Source organism: Pollachius pollachius, assembly GCF_949987615.1.
Source record: "Pollachius pollachius genome assembly, chromosome: 18".
Classification (NCBI taxonomy): Eukaryota; Metazoa; Chordata; class Actinopteri; order Gadiformes; family Gadidae; genus Pollachius; species Pollachius pollachius.
Window position 1 is genome coordinate 5,470,743 of NC_136951.1, and position 26,958 is coordinate 5,497,700.

At 43.9% G+C, this 26,958-nt stretch overlaps 2 protein-coding genes across 2 annotated transcripts; one reads left to right on the forward strand and one right to left on the reverse strand.

The window, feature by feature from the left end:
• Nucleotides 1-1,478: 1,478 nt before the first annotated feature.
• On the forward strand, nt 1,479-3,884 carry LOC307089310 (phospholipase A2-like; the record flags this gene model as incomplete). Its single annotated transcript, XM_079755517.1, has 4 exons — nt 1,479-1,536; nt 2,373-2,520; nt 3,515-3,642; nt 3,766-3,884. 4 exons carry the CDS (start codon nt 1,479-1,481, stop codon nt 3,882-3,884), a joined length of 453 nt encoding a protein of 150 aa, XP_079611643.1.
• Nucleotides 3,885-13,251: 9,367 nt separating this feature from the next.
• ppp1r3c2a (protein phosphatase 1 regulatory subunit 3C2, duplicate a) lies at nt 13,252-15,778 on the reverse strand. The gene is made up of 3 exons (XM_079755518.1): nt 15,705-15,778; nt 15,417-15,482; nt 13,252-15,061 (listed from the first exon to the last, which is right to left on the reverse strand). Exons 2-3 carry the CDS (start codon nt 15,428-15,430, stop codon nt 13,939-13,941), a joined length of 1,137 nt encoding a protein of 378 aa, XP_079611644.1. The 5' UTR covers nt 15,431-15,482; nt 15,705-15,778; the 3' UTR covers nt 13,252-13,938.
• Nucleotides 15,779-26,958: the final 11,180 nt, after the last annotated feature.

Consider the following 26,958-nt stretch of genomic DNA (forward strand, 5'->3'; position numbering starts at 1 on the left):
TCAGTGTACATAGGTTAAACCAGCCATCTCCTGAATGTCAACATGGAGCTCCATTGTCATGTATCATTGTGTGCAGTCAGGTGCAGTGTGTCGTCTCTTAGGAGGTGCGTAGCAACGTAGATTAAAGTAGCCAATTGCTCATTGTTTAGACACTTAAGTACAGGCCAATTATACCTCTGTGTATACACCGGCAGGCATAGGTACACAGTCGGTCTTTTAAATCATTGCCCCACAGTGTTGTAGGCCATAAAACTCAAGTATTATGCATAATAGCGACGGGAGGCTTCATCTATCCCGCTACATTGCCATGTGCATTTTAGTTTTACTAGTTTTGGACTAGTTGAGGAGATGTGTTCATGGTTTAAGTATGGCATTCAGCAGACACTTCGTCCAACTTCCAGTGAATTCAGATGCATGTCGGTCAGAAGCAGGTCAGGGTTTGACGGCATCTTGATCCAAGATGGACTACAGACTCTGAACACTGGGTATCAACCCTGGGATCTTAAGTCAGAGAGTTGAGCACACAAACCATTTTCTTGACCCCAGATACTTCTTACTTTGGATAGAAATATCGGCTGAAGACTACATTTGAATATAGTCTTTAGAATAATGGGGAAAAGTGAAAAGTGCTTGTCTTCGTACACAAATGCAACGTGAGTCATGTTGAGAAATACATGCCTAGAATAGCAGAGGCCCTCCGAGTGTGGGATTTTCCTTTTGCTTGTACACATGTTGGAAACAGTTACGCGCATTCCACTGACAGACATCGGGGCATGTGTCAAGCTTTGTGTTTGGACTGGACGTCCTACTCCAAAACCTCACAGGGTCACTTAAAACCATCCAAGCTTGGTTAATTATTCACTTCCATCTCGGCTGCACTGCTTTTTCAAGTCCCTCACACGCACATCAACTCAAATTGCGCCCATATTTCTAGAATATCAACATTCCACTCACAAGTATTGAAGCATTTGATATGAAATGTACTCCCATGTGAAAGTGTTTAATCACCCTTGTACATGGTTTGGTTTCCTCCCTTATAAATCAGTTGGCCTGGCTGTGTGCCATCTACAGCATACATACCCAGATACCACATCAATCAGTACAATTAACTATCACGTACGTCAACTAACCCAGTGCCAATAGTTGTACATCCGTGTAGTCATGTACTGACATTTTTTATATAACTGACAATCACGCATTAAGGTGTGTGCGTGTGTGTGTGTGTGCATGTACTTCTGTACAGCACAAACTAAGTTTGTGTGTGTACAGTCTGTACGTATTATGTATATATTCTTGCCACCCCCCCCCGCTCTCCCAATCCCCCCTCCCACGTGCACATATGCTATTCTCCCAATCATCGCATGTTTACTGTGGAGATTTCAAGGTCTCTCCGCAGGCTATAAAGGCCTGGGACGGGGTCCCTGGGTATCTCTCCGGCCCTCCCCTCTCTCTCCGTCTCCCCCCTGCTCTCGCCCAGCATGAAGCTCCCTCAGCTGTTGGTCCTGGTGGTGGCGGGCCTGTCCTACGGTGAGTCAGGTCCGGTGGCGTGGTTCTGTTATTATAGTAACCTGGGTTTGTTTATGTGGATGTATTTAGATCAGGGCGGCAGTAGCTCAGGAGGTAAAGCGGGTTGATTGGTAATCACCCCCAAGTCTTTAAGTGGAAGTCTGAGTAATGTCTTTGTAACATGAGACACGTCAAACTAAAATGTTACCCATCAGCATTCCACTTCAAAATGTTGCTATAAAATAAACAAACAAAAATTAAAGTGGCTGTTGGTCATCGCCGAGGAGGGCTACTCCTCACTTGACTCATCAACCCGTCAGCCTGGCTCCCAGAAGCCTTTTATCTCCCAGCTCTACATGTGTGACTGGTCACACATGTGTAGGCGTGTGCATACAATAGGCCTGTGTATACAACCGACAAATGCATATCGGAGGTATGTGTGTTTAGCTGTTTGTGTGTCTCTGTGTTTGCATATGTATCTTTAGGTCTGCCTGTGTATGTGTGTGTATGGATCTGTGTGTATATATTTATGATTAATATATATCTGTGAGTGTGTTTATGTGTATATAAGTTAATGTCTATCTGTGTATGATTTATATCTTTATGTGTGTATCGATCATGCATATCTTTATGTGTTTGTATCTATCGTGTGTGTGTGTGTGTGAGAGAGTATCTATCATTAAATCTTTGTGTGTATCTATCACGTATATCTTTATGTGTGTGGGGGTATCTATCATGTAAATCGTTATGTGTGTGTGTGTGTGTGTGTGTGTGTGTGTGTGTGTGTGTGTGTGTGTGTGTGTGTGTGTGTGTGTGTGTGTGTGTGTGTGTGTGTATCATGTATATCTTTATGTGTGTGTATGCAGCCCGTGGCTCTGACCTGAGAGCTCTGAACCAGTTCCGGGCCATGATAATGTGTGTGATGCCTGACAGCTGGCCGGTGATGGACTACACTGACTACGGCTGCTACTGTGGTCTTGGGGGGTCCGGGGCCCCAATAGATGACCTGGACAGGTCAGACACACACACACACACAAACACATGGACACGCTGAAGCCAGACGCACACACATGCACAAATGCACTGATAGACGCGTTAATGCACTGATAGACACACACACGCGCATGCCCACGAAATACCATCGTAGATTTGTTCTAACCAAACACGTTAACGTTAACTTGGGATGTCCATGACATCGTAAGACTCCTCGCCATAAGGAGGTTGGTGAAATCCCCAACGTCTACTTTTAGAAAGAGGCCTAACCCCTACCTGCTCCCTCATGACTCATCTATCTGAATAAATTAAAGTAGGGGATTTGCCCCAGTAGCTGTTACAATAGTCTGTTACAGATGTCGAAATCAGATAGGACTGTGAGGAGGCTGCAGTTATGGCTACATGCTACTGTGTACTCATATGCCCTTAATGATGCGCACCTGATAACCAGAGGGTCCCTTTAACCAGCCTTGTGTTGTGTGTGGGATGAGATGTACTGAATAAACTGCAGACAATTCTATGCTCAGAATCGAGGTTTAACAACTCATAAATATCAAGTGGTTGTGAAGATGCTCTGGATAAATCACTTCATCAGATCAAACTTTATTTATAGATTGCTTTCCTGCAAGGCAGTAATCCAAAGAGCTTAGCGTGTGAAGGAAGTGAAAGGAACTTGGTTTAAAGAATCTGAATGACAATCAGAGGGATATTCCAGAGTAGCATTTCCTTTAAATGAAAATGGGACTTAGTGTTACAGTTTAGTGTTACTCACTAATGTGAATTTAACTTAAATTTAATGTAACCTTTCCACTCAATGTCGCTAGGATTTATTGTATTATAACTACTACTGTAAATGTAACCTACATTTACTGGTACATTTACCAAAAAATTAACGTTACCTACATTTTGTGTAACATTTCTATCAAATGTAAATGTTGCATGCATTTAGTGTTGCATTCCCCCTCCATGTTACACGTAAGGATACTGTATTTACTTGTGCTGTGTTGGTGTGTAGGTGCTGCCAGGTCCATGACCAGTGCTACAGTAACTCCATGCAGCACGATGAATGCTGGCCCATCTTCGACAACCCTTACACCGAACACTACTTCTACAACTGTAAAAACCATGAGGTCACCTGCAGTGGTCAGTACACACAAACGCACGCACGCACACACGCACGCACACACACACACGCGCGTTTTTTTTTATTATTAGTTTATTATTCTTTCACTCACTCACTCTTTTCTTTCTTTCTGTGGTCCACAGCTAAAAACGACAGGTGTGAGAGGTTCATCTGTGAGTGTGACAGGAAGGCCGCAGAGTGTTTTGCCCGCTCCAAATGGAACCCAGAGCACGAGCACCTGCCTGGGAAACATTGTAAATAAAGGCCCCTGCTTTCTGAAGGCCGGCTACATCATCAACCCTATACAGCCTGCTGCTTGGCACGCTGTGTCGAAGCTAGCTGTAAATAAAACACCATGTTGGAAAAATCTCTAGATGTGTATTATGGGTTTATATTTGTGCTGTAGGATGCTACATCCAGAGTCAGTTCAGTTACAATTTGAGTAAAGGAGTATTGTTCAATTTGAATTATACCAAAAACTATGAATGTGTGGCTGGTATTAAAGGTTTTCTATCACTTATCTTTTGTTTCCTTTCTCTTTTCATTTTCATTTCAGTATTTGCTAATTCAAAATGTATGTTCTGCTCCCTCACAGGAGCAGGAGTACATCATTGAATGGCATCTAGCCAACTCTGTTCCCACGGCAACAACACACCCTTCTCCAACAGAAATTAACGCTCTCACTCTCATTCTTACTCTGTCTCTCTCTCTCAATCTCTGTCTCTCTCACTCTCTCTGTCTCTTTCTCTAACTCTCTCACTCTTTGTCTCTCTGTCTCTTTCTCATTCTCACTCTCTGTCCCTTTGTCTCCCTGACTCTGTCTGTGTTGTATTTCTGTTGAAGTGATACACATGAATACCTTCTGAAGTTCTACCATTTGGGTTTTCTATTGAAGGACGTTAACCACATAAAGGACCCAGTTTGCTTGTGAGAAATTGGAATCAATGAAAGGCCGTAGCGTGTTATTGACTCAGGCGATTAGTGCCGTTTCAACACGTACAACTTCAAAGAAACCACGATCAAATTATATTATTAAATCGAAACTCCCAAAGAGTCTGTATGCACACCCTGACCCTCAAAGTGTATTGTGATGCCTCCCCTCTCTGGCACGTTAAGAGTGTGCACGTGATGGCTCCCCTCTCTCCCCATCTATCTTAATAAATCACAGTAGATAAAAGAGTATGTTAAAGAGTTGACCCGGGTCAAATTCAGATAGGGCTCAGTGAGAAGGCTGCAGTTAGGACTACAGCCTGCTGTGTGCTCACGTGTCCTACATGTGGTACACCTCGCACCTCATAGCAGGTTCCCTTTAACCAGCCTTGTGTTGTGTGTTATAGTATGTAGTGAATAAGCTGCAGACAATTCTATACTCAGAATCAGGTTTAACAACTTACAAACATGAAATGGTTGAAAAGATGCTCTGGTTAAATCTCTACATCAGATCAAACTGTATTTATAGATTGCTTTTCCTGCAAAGTATCAATTCAAAGAGCTTAGCGTGTGAAGAAAGTGAAAGGAAATTGGTTTAAAGAATAAGAATGACTGAGGGCATAGAACAATCAGGGAAATTCCTGTAAATGTAAATTTACTTTTAGTACCATTTCCTCGAAATGAAATTGTGTCCTATTTAGTGTTACAGTTTAGTATTATACACTAAATGTGAATTTAACTTAAATGTAATGTAATCTTTCCGAATCAATGTCACTACAATTTAGTGTATTATAACTACTCCCTCCTTTGAACCTACATTTAGTCTAATATTTTATATGTATCTTAATGTAACTTAAATTTACTGTAACATTTACTGGAAAATTTACCAAAAAGTTGGCGTCACCTACATTTCGTGTAACTTTTCGATCCAGTGTAAATTCTGCATACATTTAGTGTAACATTCCCCCTCTATGTATCATGTTAGGATACTGTTGGGACATGTGCTGTGTTGGTGTGTAGTTGCTGCCAGGTCCATGACCAGTGCTACAGTAACTCCATGCAGCACGATGAATGCTGGCCCATCTTCGACAACCCTTACACCGAACACTACTTCTACGACTGTAAAAACCATGAGGTCACCTGCAGTGGTCAGTACACACACACACACACACACACACATATTATTAGTTTGTTATTATTCTTTCTCTCACTCACTCACTCTTCTCTTTCTTTCTGTGGTAAACAGCAAGAAATAACAAGTGTGAGAGGTTCATCTGAGAGTGTGACAGGAAGGAGTGTTTTGCCCGCTCCAAATGGATCAAAGGTTTTCTAACACTTATCTTTTGTTTCTTATCTCTTTTTTTTATCATTTCAGTATTTGCTAATTCAAGGCGTATGTGCTGCTTACTCAGAGGAGCAGGAGTACATCACTGAATGGCATCTAGCCATCTCTGTTCCAAAAGCAACAACACACCCTCCTCCCATAGACGTTAACACTCTCTGACTCACTCTCTTCCCCTGTCTTACTCTGTCTCTCACTCTCATTGTTTGTCTTTCTCCCTCATGTCTTTGTCTTTCTCCCTCTCCCTCACACACAGATATGCACATAAATATCTAACAAAGTTCTACTGTCTGGATCTTTTTGCTGAAGGACGTAAACATAAAGGATCTAATTTGCTTGTGAGACAAGGGAAGCCATAAAAGGCCTTAGCGTGTTATTGACTTAGTTCTGTTTCAACACGTACAACTTCACGCTGCGCACAAATGATATTTTTAAATCGAGATTCCCAGAGTCTGTTTGCACAGCCTGACCCTCAAAGTGTATTGTGATGCCTCGCCTCTCTAGCACGTTAAGAGTGTGCACGTGATGCCTCCCCTCTCTGGCACGTTAAGAGTGTGCACGTGATGCCTCCCCTCTCTGGCACGTTAAGAGTGTGCACGTGATGCCTCCCCTCTCTGGCTCGTTAAGGGTGTGCACGTGATGCCTCCCCTCTCTGGCTCGTTAAGGGTGTGCACGTGATGCCTCCCCTCTCTGGCTCGTTAAGGGTGTGCACGCGATTGCTCCTCTCCCCTGGCACGTGAAGAGTGCACGTGATTCCTCCTCTCACCTGGCGCGTGAAGAGGGTGCACGTGAAGCCTCCTCCCCCCCTGGCACCTGAAGGGTGTGCACGTGATGCCCCTGTCCACCTGACCACATGACCAGTGAACAGACCTCCTCCTCCCGTTGAAAGGTCAATAACGTGGACGAGAACTCTTCCAGCGCCACAGTCGCCACGCAAACGGTGTGCACGTGAAGCCCTCCGACACCTCAACACGTGCTGAAGAGTGTGCATGAGCGAGAAAAGAGGGTGCACATCATCAGGCATGCGTAGGAACCGGGGGGGACGGAGGGGACGTGTCCCCTCCAATATTGGAGACAGGCGCATTTGTCCCACCTAAAAATTATACCGGGGGGAGAAAAATATTTTATTTTATTTTGAAAGCGCAACACAGCGTCTTGTCGCCGCTTCTTATTCTAAAAACTGGATGATTGAGCAATTAAAGAATTGATTTGATATTTATCAGTTCATTACTGCCATTCAAAATGTGTTTTGCTTTACATTTACAAATGTATCTTTTAAGTAGAATAAAATATATTTGTGAATTTTTTCAGTTAGTTAGTTAATTTATGACATATTTCTGTATTTCAAACCATTAACGGATCTGTCAGGTTTCCGATATGTGTCCCCCCCAATGTTAAACTCATTCCTATGCCCCTGGCGAGGAACATGCACGTGGGGAGTGCATGTGTTAACCCCCCCTGACCCACACCCGGAGAGTGTGGCCGTGTTATGGTCCTAACACGGCCACACTCTTCTTCTTCTTGTGTGTTAGGTGATATTGTAAAGCGCTTTGAATGGCCACTGGTAAGAAAAGCGCTATATAAATACAGTCCATTTACCATTAAGGTGTGGGTCAGGGAAGGGACTGACACAAGCCTTGGATTTCCCATGGGCTCCGCTGTTGTGTGAGAGCCCTGGGGAAACGGGAGATGGGAAGCCAGATATCCCGGCCTGGTGCCAAGCTCAGGGAATGAGAGAGAGGAACCGGTCCAAGCCACATGTCGGTTGATTCAGTGCGCCAAGGCGTTTGGAGGAACAACAATCACCACTCACACACCTGGGCTTCTCCCCTCTGCTGTCAATCAAACCAGAGGAGGAGCTGACGACCACACCCATGGCATGTGCGTACATGACACGACACACGGCTTCTGCTGTTGTCGCTACAGTTACTAGTTGTGGTTCCTGTGTTGACATTACCCGGGGGGTTTCGATCCACAACAACACACTGGGACAGGGAGAAAAGCTAGGAGGGGGGGAGGTGTTGGGAGAACAGGCTTCTCTGGAGAGAGCAGCCAGACAAAAGGCCTCTCTGGAGAGACCAGCCAGACAACAGGCCTCTCTGGAGAGAGCAGCCAGACAAAAGGCCACTCTGGAGAGACCAGCCAGACAACAGGCCTCTCTGGAGAGAGCAGCCAGACAAAAGGCCCCCCTGGAGAGACTAGCCAGACAACAGGCCCCTCTGGAGAGAACAGCCAGAAAACAGGCCCCTCTGGAGAGACCAGCCAGACAGCATGCCCCTCTGGAAAGACAAGTCTGACCACAGGCCCCTCTGGAGAGACAAGTCTGACAACAGGCCCCTCTGGAGAGACAAGTCAGACAACAGGCCTCTCTGGAGAGACCAGCTGGATAACAGGCCCCTCTGGAGAGACCAGCCAGACAAAAGGCCCCCCTGGAGAGACCAGCTGGACAACAGGCCCGTCTGGAGAGAGCAGCCCATGTGTCCTCGCGTGACCCTATCAATCAAACGGGTCATGGGGCCTCTGAGAAACACAAAGATCCTTTAAGTCTGTAATTTTTCTCTTATTGAGTAAATATTTGACTTAGAATTCTACTCTTTACTCAATTGCATTTACCATTGGGCCTTCATTAAAATGAGTAATTTGATAAACACATTATCTTCGTTGACCGCAATACAAGCGTACACGTAAGCAACGCGCCCTCCCCAGGTTGCAACATTGTTGCGATTCCATAGCCGAGGAGACGAGTCGACCGTTACGTTGGGACTGAGGACCAGAAACGCCATGGATGCAGACGCGCAGGATGATATTTTTGGCGGGGGGGGGGGGGTACAGTCACTGCTTACGTCACATGAGTTTATTTATTCGGCCTCGCTCTTGCTTCTCTTATTGCAGGACGTTCTTGTGATGTGTTGCTGCTTTGTTGCAGGCTGTTTTAATACAGTCAAACGGCATTGGGCCTGAACCATCACAAATGTGTCTTCACAGGCTACCATTGTGCAAACTCTAACAGTTATAATAATAATGTAACGGATAGTTTTGTGGAACCTTCCCCAGTTTAAAGCTTTGGGTTAGGAACCCTGTTTTTCCACAATCGGTAGGTCTCCTTGAGCAAGATGCCCAGTCCACTTTAGGTTCAGTGACCACTGCTATGGTGATTCCCTGCAGCGTGATGACTGCTGGCCTGTCATCAATAACCAGTAAACCGAACATTACTACCTCACCTGTGAACGCAAGCAGATCAACTCACACACATACATAGCACGTACGCACACACATGCATCAGCTTTATGTGTGCATAACTCTAAGAAATGCTGGGTTATTATATCAACCCAACCGCTGGGTTGACACTGCTGGGTCATTTTATTGGGTTAATTATACTCATGTTGGGTAACTAAGTTCTACCCAGCTGCTGAGTTACTAGTTGGGTCAGGTTGGGTCAAATGAACTGGGTTGCAACAACCCAGTCACTGGATTACTTAAACTCAGACACTGGGCTGATAAGAATATATAAAGCTTTGACTCTCTTTGAAAAGTCTTTTACATGGACTGGCAAAGGGGCGAGATCCAGGGGGAAATCCCATTAAGGTTGGTTTTTTTCACTATTGTGTGTTTTATCTTAAGGAAAGAAACATAGACCTGCAGTGTTGCTTTCCTTAAGATAACGTTTCTGTAATACAAAGTTTCTGTAATACGGGCCTGAAGAATAAGTCCCGCCTCCGAGGCTACCGGTCCCCTTGGTCAAATGTCAATGGGAAATAACATGTACAAACTCTGTAGGTGGCGAAGTAAAAGCTGCGTCGCGTTTTGAACTACACACGTTTTCCATCTAGTTTCCACTGGGGTTTTGGATTGTTAAAGTAGTTAACTATTATGAAGAAGCATTATGCTAACGCGGATCTGCGCAGACTTAGGTCCCCAGGACTCTCAAGTCAAGGTTGCATAGCAACCGGTCTTACGTTTCCGGCCTCCGTTAACGCAGTGCCAGGGTTATACTGACCAGTCTTTAGTGGTGTATTAACCCAGCAGTAGTTGTATTAACCCAACGTTGGGTTGATCTGTATGATATAAGAGGTTTTTCGGCACTTGAGCGGTCTTTTTGACTTCTCAAAGCCGGCGAGACCTTTAAGGTTTGTTTCCACCATCATGATTGTTAGAAGGACTACAGATAAACCAGAACAAAATAATCATTGTCTTGATTTAGTTATCAAAAGACAGGATTGATTTAATTTAGGTGATTTTGACCACCCCAATATTGAATAAATAGCTGATGATTATAATAATTACGATCAATCAAATCAGCTCATAAGAGCGCTAGCCAATAAATACCAATATCAAATGGCAAATCATCCCATCCCCGGTACCACGATGTCTCTTGAAATAATAATAATTAACAAAACCCCACTTCCACACCATCGAAATGTCAACAATTTTGGGATTTAACATAGAAAATGTAACATTTAACATCAATACAACCTCCAGCTTTCCTCGCGAAGGCCCGGTTAGTTTACATGATGTGGGCGCATCCGTCTGCGTCACACAAATAAAGTGATGGGAATAACGGCGTCTGTACTATTCCCATTATAACGCCGTATATAATTGAAGCCATTTTTTCATCAGACCAACTAGTTCTCTCTCTCTCTCTCTCTCTCTCTCTCTCTCTCTCTCTCTCTCTCTCTCTCTCTCTCTCTCTCTCTCTCTCTCTCTCTCTGTTTACTGTTCTTTAGTTAGTGGGCATGAGACAATCGCATTAATGATAACGACTGGCTGAGGTAGAGTTAACATGTCACGGTAAACCAATCAAATTTCATGTCTCTATTACTTGGTATTATTTTACTTATTGAGACTGAGAAATTGAGAACATGTTATTTGATTATTCACTTTATCACGCAATGCTACTTATTCTTACACAGCCGATTTATATTTGTCACCGGCACAGAGGTACGCTTTGTTTTTGTTTTTTATTATGTTTGTGTGTGTTTAAGATTGCATAGGACTTTCAAGCCATCCACCCTGACTCCGCTATGCGGTTATACCAGACGTGGACAGCGGAACTGGAGGAGAGAGTCCTGAATCTGGCTGCGATTGAGAGGAAACTTCAGGTGTCAATTGACGGATTAGGCCAAGGTAATGCATACTTTTCTCTTCTGACGTGTGTACGATCTGTATTCATTCATTGCGCCGCAACCGAACTGACGGGGATATTCTCTGATATAATGAATCTTAAAGACTGCGTCGGGTTCTCCGACTCTCTGGTACTTCCACAACAAAGACTCGTAGTGGGGCCTTGGTGGAGAAGGAATTGGGGGAAAGGAACTTTGGCTTTGACTCTCTGAAGTCCAGATTGAATCGCTACATGGAGGAGAAAGGGATTGCGTATCCGTATGCGGGACAGCTGTCAGTTCACTTCGGCTCCATGTCATTTCTCTGACGCTCCATTGTTCCGAACTCCGTGTCGTATGCGGACTCCTCCGTCTGGACTCCTCCCGCTGCACCGCCGCCGGAGGAGTCCGCATACGACTGAGAGGTCGGAATAATGGAGCGTTGGAGAAATGACATGGAGCCGAAGTGAACTGACAGCTGTCTACTGAAAACATCTTTCTCGAATGCCGTCTGAGTTTGTTGTTGCTGGTGACGTAAAGCGGTCAGCCGGTGGCTCTACTACCACTTGTGGAGAGGGCTGCGCCGCCTAGGGTAGCCGATTCAGCCATGCTCCGGCCATTATCCGATTCTCTTAAAGGCCATGTACGTACGGACAAGTGACACGTCCGCTCGAGTAGCAAAATCGGTATAAAGCTTAATCCGAGCTAGCTGTCCCATGTAAACGCACTGATTGAAGTCATTGCCTCAAAATCTGAATAGTGCTTAAAGGTTACAGTTAAACCATAAAGACTATTTAACTCCAAATATGGCAGAAGGCCCTCCCTTGATATTATTATACTGCATGATAAGACAAAGATATTAAAGCACATTTCTGTTTCTGATTTTGTAGAAAGCAAGACATTCCTGGCCGTGAAGATCCTGCCAGCCCTTATGCCCAACAGTGTGTACAGGGTTGGAAGACGAACACTTCGTCATAGTGTGGACGAGGCCAGAGGAGCCTTCCTCAATTTTTAGCCAGTAAGTCATTTCTCCCCTTTTTGAATATTGCTACTGTTTTGGTTATTGCTTTATAGCTATACTATGTTCTCGGAAAGAAATATATATATATATATATATATATATATATATTTAAATATGAGGCCTTTCCCCCTTTCTTTTCTGTAGTCTAGATTGGAACGAACATGGCCGACTATTAATTGTACGATGGGCCAGCGAGGGCATACCCCTACATACTGGTCGAGGGGGACAACTGTTCCCAGCCAAATGTGCCCGTTTAGGCAAATTTAGAAAATGTTATAGATTTTTTGATTTGTGAGTTATTGTTCAGTTATTGTTGCTATTGATATTGCTATTGTTACTATTGTGATTTGCACATGATCATTGCAATTTTGTTATAAAAAAAACTGTTTTCCCCATCTTTTGGTCTGATCATTATTCATTGCTCCATACCTGTGCATAGGCCAGATTAAAAAATAATATGAAATATTAAGAATATATTTAATATTTGGTAAATTAAATAAGAGTATTCAGGATTATCACTGAATTGTGATAACATTAAATAAAGAAGAAATAGCCCATTTGTTTTAACTCATAAATTAAATTAATTTAACCCAACCTTGTTGACTAGTTAACCCAATTCTGTAGTCAATACAACCAAAATACCGGGTTAGCAAAGTAACTCAACTGTGGTATATATATAACCAAAAGCTTTGTTAAAATAACCCAGCAGTCTGGGTAAACGGGTAACCCAACATGTTGGGTTAAACCGTCAATCCATTTGGTTGGGTTATCCTAACTCAACGCTTGGTCGGTCCTATATTAAACCAGCAGTTGGGTTAAGATTGGGTTGTTTTTAACCCAGCATTTCTTAGGAGCAGGGAAGCATTAGTCGAAAAAATAAATAGGCCTACTCCAAAATTCCATTCCCTCACTGGAAGATTTCTGAGTCCCCACTTCCGGACATATCAGAGGAAGATAGATCTCTAGAGTCACAGCATCAACACATGTCGGGAGAAGATATCTCTAGAGTCACCACATCCAAACGTCTCAGGAGTAGATAGACCAATACTAATACTACTACTACTACTACTTCTGCTACTACTACAAGCATACTACTATAGTACTACCAATACTACTACTACTTCCACTACTAACTATTGTTACTATTTGTTTACTTTAGACTTATGAACTATGAAATATGTATATTTTAATAAAGAGAACAAGAGAATAAACCACACTCGCACAACAGTGATTTAAAGAACAATAAATAATTTATTATAGATATATCGATATAAATACATGTATAAAACATGAAAACAAATATTCACATATTGCAGGAAGTTGGTCTCTGTCTAATTAGCTACCTTGTGTAGAGCTACCGTGGACTATATCATATACATCATTGTAAATAATATATTTCTGTCTCACGAAGCCACAAACACTTGCAAACTCATCTTCCATGCAGGACTTTTTTCTCTTGTACTTTTGTTCGTCTGTTTACAATTTATATGGTAAGACATCGCATTTCATAACATCTGCTTCATTTTTAGAGTTGCAAGCTGTTTGCAGCTTAAATGTACCATAATTAGTTTCCAATCACAAATGAATCACACACTTTATATTTTAAGACACTGAATTTAAATGACTACGCCTACGATGTTGTTCGTGTCTCATCATAACTTTATCCTTCCCTTCACTTTTTCCCCACATCAAGGTAGTGCCCACTCCGTCTCGTGACCGTTGATGCGGTTATATGCTTCATTCAAATAACTCACGCCTACAAAGTTTGCAGCGTCGCAAATAGTTCACAACTTTTTCCGATCCATTTTGGTTCCACCTCATCCACACTACGTTTGCTGACACTTTGTGCGCTTTGAATTGAAATGACCCAAAGCCTCCGACATGTAACCAAGGGGGCTTGCAAAGAATACTCGCTGTTTTTTTTTTACAGCGAGTGGCAAGCAGGGCGGTCAAACGGAGTCCAAATGCCTGCAGCTCCGCTCCAACTGGGCCGAGGGTTGATGTAGTTCTTCCTAGCAAGGGTGGGGGAGGAGGAGGGGGAGGAGGAGGTGGGCAACAGCGCTGAGCCGGGCCTGGCGGTCCGCGAGTGCATCTGCTTGGAGTCCTCGCTCTCCACGCACACCACCCTGTAATTCTTCCCCGTGTTGTTGTCCCAGTGGACACTGGCCCCGCCCCCTCCCTGGACCCGCACATAGAGGCAGAACTCCACTCCCTCACGGGGGTCCAGCAGCGCGCGGGGCAGCGGCCCGTGGAAGGCGAACACGTCCGTCTGCGTGTTCCCGCAGTTCTGCAGCAGCAGGGTGCAGGGCACGTCCCGGTGGCTCCTCCACGAGTCGAAGGTCAGGCGCACGTGCACGGCCCGCTCCTCGCCGCCGGTGCTGCACGCCACGCGCACCGTTCCCATCAGGCCGCGTTCGGTCACACTGCAGCTCTCCAGCTGCACCCGGGCGTCCTTCAGGCCCGAGGAGTAGTCCGGGGTGGGCAACGCGGAGGCCAGTTTCAGCTGGTACCGCCGCCGCTTCAGCGATGGGGACCCCGGCGCGGGCGACGGCGACGGCGCCGGGAGCTGAGCCTTCGCCGCCGGGAGCTGAGCCTTTGCCGCCAAGGGAGAGCAGGGCAGCTGGTTGTTTTTGAACTGGTGGCGGGCTCTCGACAGAGTTCCAAAGGCAGTGTCCTGGGCGGGCTCGGGCACAAAGAGTCGCACCTCGGTGAGGGCCAGTCCCCAAGCGTCGGCGAAAATGACCCGCCTCCGGACGGAGCCCCCGCCGCGGCGACGCAGGCAGCTCCGCAGGCAGCTGCGCGGCTCCCAGGTCAGCGAGGAGTCGGGCGAGGAGGACGGGGTGGAGCTGGGAGAGGAGGAGAGGGAGGAGAAGGGAGAGCCGGGCCGGTCGGCTCGGTGGGGGTCATTTGAGGGCTCGCGCAGGGCTTTGGGGGGCCGGAGGGTGGACATGGTGAGCAGGTGGTAAAGGGGCTGGGTCTGGGAGAGGCAGAGCTGCATGGCCAGGTCGATGGGCTGCTGCGGCGGAGGACCAAACACGGGGAGGACTCTGGGGAGAGAGGAAGGGGTGAGCGGAGGCTCAGCTTCTCTGTCCAGGGCGCTACACTTGATACGCACGCATGCCACGCTTTGCTAGAAAAACGACTTTAAGGCCTTTTGTCTTTGCATTCATTTGCATTATTTCCAGCTTGCATAGTGGTTGGATTAGTGTGCATGCATCGGTAAATGTTTACACTGTTTACTGCACGCATAATTTCCATCTGTATAGATTGTTATACCTCTCTGTATACAGAGGTAAATATATGGCGTATGTTATCATGTGGCATCATCAGTTTAAATAATTACAGCAAAAAAGCTAGAAGCTAACAAACATAGCTCTAATTCAAGTGGTGAAAATGTCTTACCTGCTACAGTTCATTTTGGTGCGTCTGTGTATGCAGTTAGCTGTTGGCTGTAAAATCTTCAAAAGTCTGTTAGAAGAAAAACAGGGTTACTATGCAATCATGATCTCGGGTAATTTCCAGCCCTATCTGTGATATCATACAAACAATGTTCATGGGAAATAAGGACAATAGTACTTTATAAATATTTGTTAAGGATCTTTTTAAGTTTATTGTTAGTTATCCCCCGAAATGTTTTCTTTCTATTCCACCATATCCACTCTGAAGTTGTATATTATTATTTAAACTTACCAAATATTGAATCCCATTGTAGTAAAAAGAAAGAAGGGTTTGTGTGTACTGTCTCTTGTGTGTGCTCACGCTATCACCTGAAACTATATATGTAGGAGAGCCCAAACCCCGCCCACGGAAGTCTAGCAAGAAGTGAAAATTAGCATGATTCATCAACAACATTGCAATCAAACATGTGCAATGATTCCATGTTGAAATTCTCCCTCATGACCGCTGATTTAAAACACAATTTCTCATGTGCATGGATTCAGTACTGATTTCATTTGGCATTGCTGTTTACTTAAAGTGCAGCAGTATTACTTGCTAGGTGCAGTTGCAGTAGTGGTAACATTACATCTCATTCCTGGAGCAGTTGTACTTTGTTTACTGCAATCCCTTTTCATCCGCTTATTTCTGTTTTCATTTCTCTCTCTATACGTCTTTTCCATCATTCCATCATTCCATCATTCCGATCTTCAGGGCGTCTGATCAAACCTTGTCAACACAGAGACCACAGCGGCACCAGAAACATACCTTGTCAGTCCTTTAGCGGACGTTTTATCCAGAATTCAGATCCAAATGCATTGCATTTTTGCACTTTAAAATACTGTAAAGGTACAAGGCCACTTTATAATCTATACTGTTTCAACCATTTGTTCTGTTTGTCTTTACTTTTGCATTGCTAGCTATTTTTGTTTTCATTTGCACTTTGTATTTTTATCCTGTGTTTTCAACTGCTGCTGGGCTTTTGTATCAAAGGAATTGATGGATAAAGTTACATAAAGTTAGTTAAGTAAAGTTAGTTACCTATCTATAAGGAGCATGTAGGGGTGAGGGTTTATTTTTCTAGGATGCCTGCAGGTAAGGCTGAGGACATGGGGCGGGGTGGGCGGAGTGATGAGCGAGGGTGGATCAGGCGTCACACTTTCTCTGCAGGGGCTGATCGAGGACATGACTGCATTCCAGCTGTGGCGGCTCAGCGTGTTTAGGCTGGTCCGACGTGTGTGCACACACTGGGCGCTGCCTCCCTGCATTCTTTAGTGTGTGAGTCTGCTCGAACATAGGGAAGGGTGTGTGAATGTGGCTTTGTTATGTGCCTGTGTGTAGTGGCCATCCCCAAAATGCACCAGAGTACAGGAAATCAAATCTATTAAATTCAATTTTTGTTATGGGGGGGGAACCCCCTATCTTTTACTGTGCCCCACCAACATTTTTGATCACCAGCCGCCACTGTCTTTATCATACTGATACAGTACAGACCAGGTCCCTGTCATACTGATACAGTACAGACCAGGTCTATATCATACTGATACAGTACAGACCAGGTCGCTATCATACTGATACAGTACAGACAAGGTCTCTATCATACTGATAGTACAGACCAGGTCCCTATCTTACTGATAGTACAGACCAGGTCTCTATCCTACTGACAGTACAGACCAGGTCTCTATCCTACTGACAGTACAGACCAGGTCTCTATCCTACTGACAGTACAGACCAGGTCTCGGGTCTATCTGCCACAGCAGAGATCCAGGTGTTCTCTATCTGTGAACTCATGGAGCCATGAGGCACGCTGATTCAGCCGCTCACTCAGTCAACCATGTCTGTTTGGCTTGTCACACGTCATTGTGTGTGTGTGCGAGTGCGTGTGTGTAAGTATGTGACCGTTTGACTCCCAGGGAAGTCATTCTTTGAGTTTGTCTGTCTGTCTGAGAGGTATGGGTTTGATGTGTGGGCCTAGTTAAAACATGCATAATCAGGACCACACATAAGGAGACAAACTAAATATCTAGGGGAAAGTTTTGAGAGCATTTTGATTAATGCTGCATTAATATAGAAAAAAAATAAAAAAGTTGCAAGATTAATGGAATAATAATCATGTAGTTGTTTGGAGGAACACGTATCTTACTATTTTTTTTAATCTCTTTTAACAGGACCCACGTCCCACTCATACGGGGGACATATTATGGAGACACACAGCTACGCACGCGTATGCTAATTAACAAATTATTTGTTTGTCTCCCGTCTCCGGACCGAGGGAGGTCTGTTACACAGTGCGACGCGATGTTTGTTCTTACGGCACACGGGATAAAACCAACTCATTAAACCCGAAGTTATACTCTAACAAACATCACAGAACGACTCTTCTAATTGCTATTAACTTTGAAGTCGGACGTAGTTAGCGGGTGTGTGACGAGCCGTTACTCCGCCGGTTAAACAGGAAGAGGAAGTCGGTATGAGAGAGCGAGCCCGAGTTTGGAGCCAATGGTCGTTGTGTATCCAATTAGTAGGCTTGCTTGTTGTTTGCAGGCCTATACATCTTGTTGACGTCGTGTCACTGTTGTAAATGTTCATCTTCTCATTCAACAACGTAGATGGCGAATGAAGTAATTAGTCTTGTGTCCAAAGGTTTGTACGAATTGATGTGAATATACACACATATTATTGAATACATTAGTAATGGAGACTTTATACTTCATCTTAAACCATCAAATGTGTAACCCTCATAATGTCTACGTTTTACTTTTTTAGATGATGATGCAATGCTCTCCCATCAGCTATCCTGATGTACAAGGTCACAATCATCACCGCGATGACGTCAGCAGGTAACCCAGTTAAATAGACGGTTGACAGCATTATGCAGTTAGGCTCATCGCTATGGCAATGTTACGGCATACATTTTAATAGTTGCGAGCTGTCTCGTAACCCATCTGGAAATAAGTGATTCATAAGTGACTTATCCATAAACAGACATAGGCCTAGACTGATCAGCACAGCCGTCAACGCTGCTTATTAGCTTAACTACAGAATAGGGTTTTCAATAAACATTGAGCAGAAATTCAATAGCAAAAAATCCCTTGAATGTCAACAATAAGCACTCATTGAGAAACTGTTAATTAAAATACACATTTTTAACTCTTTAATGCAGGGTTTGTTGACACCGTTTGTTGTATCAGTGGTTTGTGGTATAGGTGGTTTAAGACATTTCAAGACCTTGTGTCCATGTGATGCTCATGCCGTCAAATCCTTTGTCCTGCTTTGCGTTAATTGTTCTCAAATCATATCTGAGTTGGGCTTTGCTCAAGCCCATCGTACTATAGCTACAGGGTTACACATAGAGGACCATAACTATCAATACAGAGATGACCCAGGGTAGGTAGGACTATCTTATATAATCACCTACGAACCTCAAAGATGGGGCCTTGTTTTAAGAATCAGAGCAAAGTGCAGAAAGAAAATGGCCGTTTTTTAAAACAGACTTGTTTTACACTCTGATTAAGTCATGCTTTTATTATGCAACCGCGAGAAACTTAGCATTCAGGCTCAAGGTGCAAACACCAAAACCTGACTGATGTCTGGCAGTTGTAAACATGTCATCACTTTAAAGGTCGTTTGAGCGGTTATTTTCAGCCGCCTGTCATCATCAGTTTAATATTTTAGTGTGTTTTGATGACCACTGTTGTGTTTCTTAACTCCTGGATTATTCATTAATTATCTTTGAATGAATCATTCTCCCCGGCCTCTGTCTGCGTCCAACGGGACTAAATCTGCCAAAGCCGGTGTGATGTGCAACCGACACGTTTAGCCGTTTGAAAACTGGGACACAGTATTTGGTTTCTGTTGTGCGTTATATTGTTGCCCATCTTGGCACCCGTCCCTTATCTGACCGTCACAGAAAGGTCTCTGGTGTAGCTTTCCCCCCTCTGGGTTTGGCCGTTTGAAAATAACGAGTGACTTGACTGGAGCTGACACGCACACATTGACGTAATCGCTAACAATTGAAAGGCTTTTATTGGAAGAATGTCCTTCATTTAAATAAGAGCCGGCTGTCTATGGACAGAGGGGCTCGGGCCTACGCTCTAAACTGGAAGGCTTTTTAAATAGTTAGCAGCCAGACCTCTATTCAATAGCCCTTACCTATGCACAGCGTCGTAACATTCATTTAAATACATTTTATGTATTTTGAATATGAGCTTGAGAGCTATAATGGGCTCAAAGTCAAAGCCTCTCCCAGGAAGGACACCTCCTAGCTCCATCCTCTGCACCACCACCTGTTCTCCCGTGTAGCCTGTATAGGAGAGCAGATTGGGGTGAACGCCACCCGGTGCCGGTGTGAAGCCAACGGTGTAAACGAATTACTGACGCAGCGGGGTCCAGACATCGCACCCTGTCAGAGCCCGACGCATATTAGCACTGCGCCTGCTGCCCTGACGCGGTGGGGTTCAGCAGATTGGCGCCATCTAGTGGTGGAGAAGAGAACTATTCTCGAATATATGACAGGAAGGGATTCACATGACGAGACAAGAAAAATGTCCAGAAATGAATGTCAATTATCCAAATATGGGTTGTGCGTTAGCCACGTTTCATCATTTGTAAGTGTGTATGCATGCGTTTGATGCACGTTTGTTTATAAGATAAGTCTATTAATCATATGCGTAGCCAACCCCTCCCACCCCTCCTACATACCTATTGTATGTTGTACATCATAGCGCTTATTGTATGTCGTACTTAGTTATATAACTGTGTATCATCTTATCCCAGCTATCTTTGTTGTATACAGGGAATTGGTTAACCTAACAATTTTAAGGGCTTTGCACTTGGATCTATGAAAATCCTTACTGTACCGACAGCTGTATATTTAAGTCGCTTTGGACAAAAGCACCTTCTAAATGCCCTAAATGTAAACCTAATCATTTTAGGTAAAACTTGATCTCACTTTTCCACCCAGTCCTTTCTATATCGTGCAGAGCCATTGTGTCGAAAACAATATATTCCGTTAGAATAATAGTGTGTTGCTGAACGTGAAGCGGATTATGCGGTCAGTTAACATTTCCAGCAGAGGTGAAGTAATGATGCACGGAGGCTGGGAGCTCAATCGACGAGTCGTCTGTATTTTAATGGTACTCTGTGTACTAGACACCTTTCATAGTTGCCATTCACTAAAAACCGGTCCCTCGTACCACACAAGGACATACAGGGTGGGGTGATGACGCAGATTGGAGGCCATCACTCAGGCAGTTAGACGGAATCAGGGGCGTGACTAAGGAGAGGCCTTGGGTGACACATGTCCCCCAAAAAACATTGGATTGGGTGCCACTTAAAACACATAAAACACAACAATTAAACGTGATCAATGAATGACAGCTGCAATGTGTAAACAATTTGAAAGTAAATGTAGTAATTCAAGGAGCCTAATTTCAAATACTTACTTTAGGACGTCTTTGCTGAATCTATTGCTATAGCAGGTAATTTCCTTTTGTGGATTTTCATTGAATCAAATATAAAGATCTACAATTCTGGTGAAAATTGAACCCAGGGTCTTTTTCAGCACGAATACACATAATATAAGCCTTCCAGACACTTTTTCTCATTGATCAATGAGTATAGAGCGGCCCGGATCAACGCTAACACCCCAAATGGCTTCGATGTTATAGGGGAGCAGCAAACAAAGCATCACCAACTTAGTTAGCGTGCTGGGAGTTTATTAAAAAAAGACTGGCTACCGTAAATAATATAATAAAGGTGCTCTCACACCAAAATTGTACCGGGGGCGAAAATTGTACCGCCTACGTAATCCGCGTTCGAAACATTAAGTCATCATTCGACGCGATTGTCCGTTGCCAGGCAGGTTTCAAAAAACATTCTCGCTCATGTTGCCAAAGACGAAATAACATAAACCAGATAACAATTGTTTTTACTTTATATTTCTATTGTATTGAATTTAGCTAGTAAACTGAGTGTTTAAAGTGTATCATAGTCTAGCTGGCTTGTGTTCATACACTCAGTTTACTAGCTAAATGCGATTAAACAATTAAATACAATACAAATATAAAGTTAGCAACGCTAATAAATGTCATTTGTAAAATAGGTGTTATCTGTTTAATGTTATTTCGTCTTGTGATGCTCAATGAATGAGCGCGGATGTTCATGAACCTTCCTACCTCATCGTTCGACGCGATCGTCCGTTGCCAGGCAGGTTTGGAATTTTCGATCGCGGATTACGTAGGCGGTACAATTTTCGCCCCCAGTACAATTTTGGTGTGACAGCGCCAACAAATTTAACTTAACAATCTCCGCTCTTGGCTACTACTTGGCTGTTTAAAGTTTGTTGGCGCCTCTATTATGTTATTTACAGTAGCCAGGAATCGACTTGTGTGGACTTCCTGGAAGCATGGACCTACTGGTAAGGCACAACTTGTAACACAGTCTTTTTAAGTAAACTCCCGGTTTGCTGTCTTAGTTGTTGATGCTTTGTTTTATGTGTAGGGCCCCTAGTCATGCTACTGCAAAGGTTTGGTGCTATTTTGAGCAATATTAGTGGTTAAAAAATGCAGATTTGGAAGCGTTCGCTGTGCTCCTAGCCAATTACATGGAAGCCATTTGGGCAGTTAGCGTTGCTCCGGGCATCTCTATACTCATTGATCACCGAAAAAAAGTGTCTGTAGGGCTTATGTGTGTTCATGCCGAAAAAGACCCTGGGTTCAATTTTCGCCGGAATTAAACTTTACATAGGGTAATTCTTTTTAACTTCGGTGAAATCCTTTAAATTGGTCACCAACGGTAGGCCTACTGAGGGAGAATTGGGGAAGACCTTAATCGATAACCATTCCCTTCTTTTGAAAAACAAAAACACAGCCTTTACTCTCAATCCATATGTCTCCTTATATTTCCATGAGATACTGTCAATCTCATGGGTAGTTCAGTATCTAACTCGACGCTTCCAAACCAGGTCTGTTCGTTTGGCTGCAGTGCCGCTGGTGTCCACTGGGTGGCAGAGAAGAACCATCCCAAAAAACTCCCAAGTCTCATGTTGTATATGGTCGGGTCATTGAGAAATCATAAACACAGCACAAACGTCATACAACACTAACCTCTTCAAAACTGTCTCTGGGACAGCAGTGGCCTGGAGGAAGCAAGCGTACATGTGTGTCACTGTGTGTCTTTTTGTCTGTCTTGATCAATCCGATGGAAACCCGGGGAAATACTTTATTTTCTTTCCACCAAGGCAAGCACTTTAGTGACCTTGGGCAGAATGCAGCAGATGATGTATGTTTGCAAAACACTCTTAACAACTTGATATCTGCAGACTGGAGCTTTAGACAACCCCCCCCCACCCCTTGGTTCTTACTGAATACAATCAGGGGAGGATTTAAAGAAATAATAATGAACAATTTGATTAGTGTATCTTCACTGTACCTACGTTTCTGTTTTATTTCCCTTAGCATAGTTAGGCGATGCTAATGTATTGTCTGCCACTTAGATTCATAACAATTTGCCTAATTAATACACACCCGTCTCAAACCATATGTATGATTATCTTTCAGAGATGGATGAAACTCAACATAAATACTGGCACGAAAATCCCCACGCAAATGCACCAGCTACCAGACTGCTATATGTAAAATATATTTTAACATTTATACATGCACGCACGCACGCACGCACGCTCGCACACACGCACACGCACACGCACACACACACCTGTACACAGAAGCACATAGACGAATACAAACGGAAAACCTACAACAACATGGCAGTAAGCTTTAAAAGGCCGGTAATGATGATCGTTTAAAGGGTTTCCCTTCGGTAATAATGTAATTGTTTAGTGCTACAGATCCCCTTCATAAAATGTCGTCCTTTTTAACAAAAACAATCACCCTGCTGTTTGATTGCTGCCGATTTGCTGCGTTGCCCTGGGTTACGATCCCTGAGTGTAACAACGTTTTGTTGGCGGTGCGTTCACATCAAACACAATGTGGGACCTTTTGCGTGACCTTCGCGTGTCACTTGCACCCTACTGTGCCAAACACTGGGCGAGTATTTCCTTGGTCGGTAATACTTTACAATAAGGTATGTAAAAATGTGGGTAGTTACTACTACTACTTTCTTTATGAAAGCAACTGAATTTTCCTGGAATTTCACAATTAGTTATTAAATGAACAGGGCACAGACGGGTTGATTGTCATATTTTAATGTTACAGAGCTTGATCGCTTGCATCATACTGAGTTGTTACTCTTTCGCGAACCACTCATTCACCAGTAGTTGAGCTTTTTGAATCATTCGTTCACCTGTACCTAAGCTTTTTGAATAATTTGTTTACCAGTACTGAAGCTTTTTGAATCATTCATTTACCAGTGGTGAAGCTTTTTGAATCATTAATTTACCAGTGGTAAAGCTTTTTGAATCATTCGTTCACCAGTAGTTAAGCTTATTTAACCATAATACAGTATCCCCTAGTCTGTTTACCAGTAACTCCTCAGTAGTTACTGAATGACTGTCACTTAGGGCCCGTTAGGGCCCCAGTTAGGGCCCTGGTCATTCATCATTCGTTCCTCAGTAGCCACCCACGTTTTTGCGTACCTTATGTAAAGTGTTAGCCCTTGGTCTTCTAATATCTGGTGCGGTCGCTCTTTGAGGGCGATGTTCACGCCAGCTCTCCCACGCCTCCCCTCCCCCTGACCCCCCCGAGTCTAGACTCGCATGGAGGGAAGGAGAAATAGACTTCAAGTGATTTCTGTAGAACTTTTGTCCACGGCTGCTCACAATCTGTTGCGGTTATTTTTTCAGACGGCGTGAATAAGTTCGTGGCTGAGCTAAGAGACGTGACGTCGGCCCTTAGCCGTCTCATCTCGAGGCGATGGCGGCGGCTAGCGCCTCGGGATGGCTAAGAAAGCTCCACACGCCAAAAACACAGAATCAAACGTCTTTCTGATGCTGTCGGATTTCCTCCCGCTATTCTCTATCTGCCGGTGTCCTGTGATCACCTCTCTCTCTCTTTTTTTCTCTCTCTCTCTCTCTCTCTCTCTCTCTCTCTCTCTCTCTCTCTCTCTCTCTCATTTAATCTCTGGGACTCTGTCGCTCTCTCTTATTTCGTCTAGAGATCTCTCTCTCTGACGCCCTCTTCTCTCATTTAATCTTTCAGTGTCTTTCCCCCCTCAATTCATATCTTGGTGTCTCTTGTCTCGACTGTCTCTCGCTGTGTCTCTCTCTTATTTCATCTCTTGGTCTCCCTCTCCGTCTCTCTTATATCATATCGTTCTCTCTCTTCTCTCTCTCGCCCGTGGCCGGTCGTATTCATCCCGACTAGAGAGACGCAGCTTCTCAGCATTCATTTTTAAAACATGCCTTTGGGTGGGTGATGTGTTTAGCGTACTGCATGCGGTCTATTTCCGTTTCTTATAGTATTTTTCTGTTGTATAAGGTTATTCTTAAAGGTGACACATCATACCACAACGTGTGAGTGAGACAAGCCGTTACAAGCTGCTGTTTCCTAGATGGCTGTACCTGGTGGTTTCATATAATATGTCACCTTAAGTCTTTCATTAATGTTTCCAGTCATTCAGTCAAATCTTCGGCGGCTACTTTTGTTGTAAAGTGCTTTGGAACGGCTTTTGAAAGGTGCTTTTCAAATGCAGTTATTATTGATGTGATGATAGACCTGGCTGAGGACTGGGGTGTGTGTGTGTGTGTGTTTGCGGGGGGGGGGGCGTGTTTAAGGGCAGGTTAAATGGAGCAGGAACTACCATACGGGTTGCAAGTGCAGTCGCCTGGGTGCATATTTGTTCACATATATAACTTATAATCATATAATATTCATCAAGTTCATATAGCACATTTCCAGGCAGTTGAAGCACCTAACCATGGGTCTGTTTGTGTGGTGGGGGATATATTCAGAGTATAAATTGAGCTGTCCATATGTTTTTATTAGATGGTAAGTCACTTTAAACGGAAGTGTCTGGAAGATTTAATTATGCACTGTATGTACGTTTTCTTTTAGCTCGTTATGGGAGCAAATTGCAAATAAATGTGAAGTGTCTACATATGTGATGCATACATGCATAATTAAACACACACACACACACACACACACACACACACACACACACACACACACACACACACACACACACACACACACACACACACACACACACACACACACACACACACAATGCTCATTTTGGTAATATATTTCCCATTTTAATTATGCATCTTGTATTGAAAAAAAGTGCATGTTGTATTGACTGTCAAGGCACCGCCATGTCTCCAGCTGTTTGCGGGTTCGTCTCCATGGCACAGTGTTTATGATGGCACGGTGTCGCCAGCACAACCAGCTGTTTAATGGGAAATTAAAAAGGTTCTGTGGCCACTTGGTGCATTGGCATTCACAAGTTCTATCTTTCTTTCTTTCTGCTTATTTTGTCTGTCTGTCTGTCTGTCTGTCTGTCTGTCTGTCTGTCTGTCTGTCTGTCTGTCTGTCTTCTTTCTATCTTTCTAACTTTAATAATCTTTTTTTCAATTATACTTTCTTTTATTCTTTATTTCTTCTATTCTTCCCTCCTGCCTTACTTTAAAAGCCGTTCCCTCCTAAGAGCCCATGAAAGGACCGTCTAATACTCTTCTCTTACCTCCTGCTAAAAGAAGGATAATTATATTCTTCAATAGATACGGAAATATGAACCGTGGTTCGTATTTCACAATAAAAGTTTGGAGCCGTTTGTAAAGTGAAAGGACCGGGGGTAGAGGGATCCTGTCACCGGCCATGTAGAAAGCCTTTCCCTGTTCTGTGTGATGAACTCGGTTCGTTCTCCAATCCGTCTCCCTTCCCTTGTTCTCTTTGTTCTCCGTTCTCCTTGTGACTCCCACTCTCTCAACTCTGCGCCTGGCGGACGCAGAAAAGATCTGCCAACGTTTCAGCTCACCATGAATATTTGATTGTCAAAGAATTGCCCCGGGGGAATGGACTGCGTCCAAGGTTAGGTTTTGATTTGCGATTAAACTATCAAGAAATCAATTTCATCTGCTTTGAATAATTTAAGGTTTAATGGAATGAGAAATGGAGAGAGGGCCGTCGCTCAGAGGCAGTTTGGAATGGAAGAGGAGGGATGTGTGTGTGTGTGTTTGTGTGTGTGTGCATGCATGCTTTTTTGTGTGTGAGTGACTGTGTGGCAAATGTATATGTGTGTGTATGGGAAAATGCACTTGGAAGCGTGTGTGTGTGTGTGTGTGATTGTTTGCATGTGCACACATGCGCTTGCAAGCACATGTGTGTGTTTGTGTGATTGCATGCATTCAAATGTGTATGAATGATAGAGGGTGAGCCTAGAGGCATGTGTGTGTCAGCAGAAATGCGTTGAGGTATGTGCGTCTGCGTCTGTGTGTGTGTAAATATGCCACTCATGAGTGAGTCCTACTACTGTGTTGCATTGTGGGTAGGGAGCCGGTGACGTCCCACCAGCATTCAGATATTAATAAGTTGTCTCAATCCGTTGG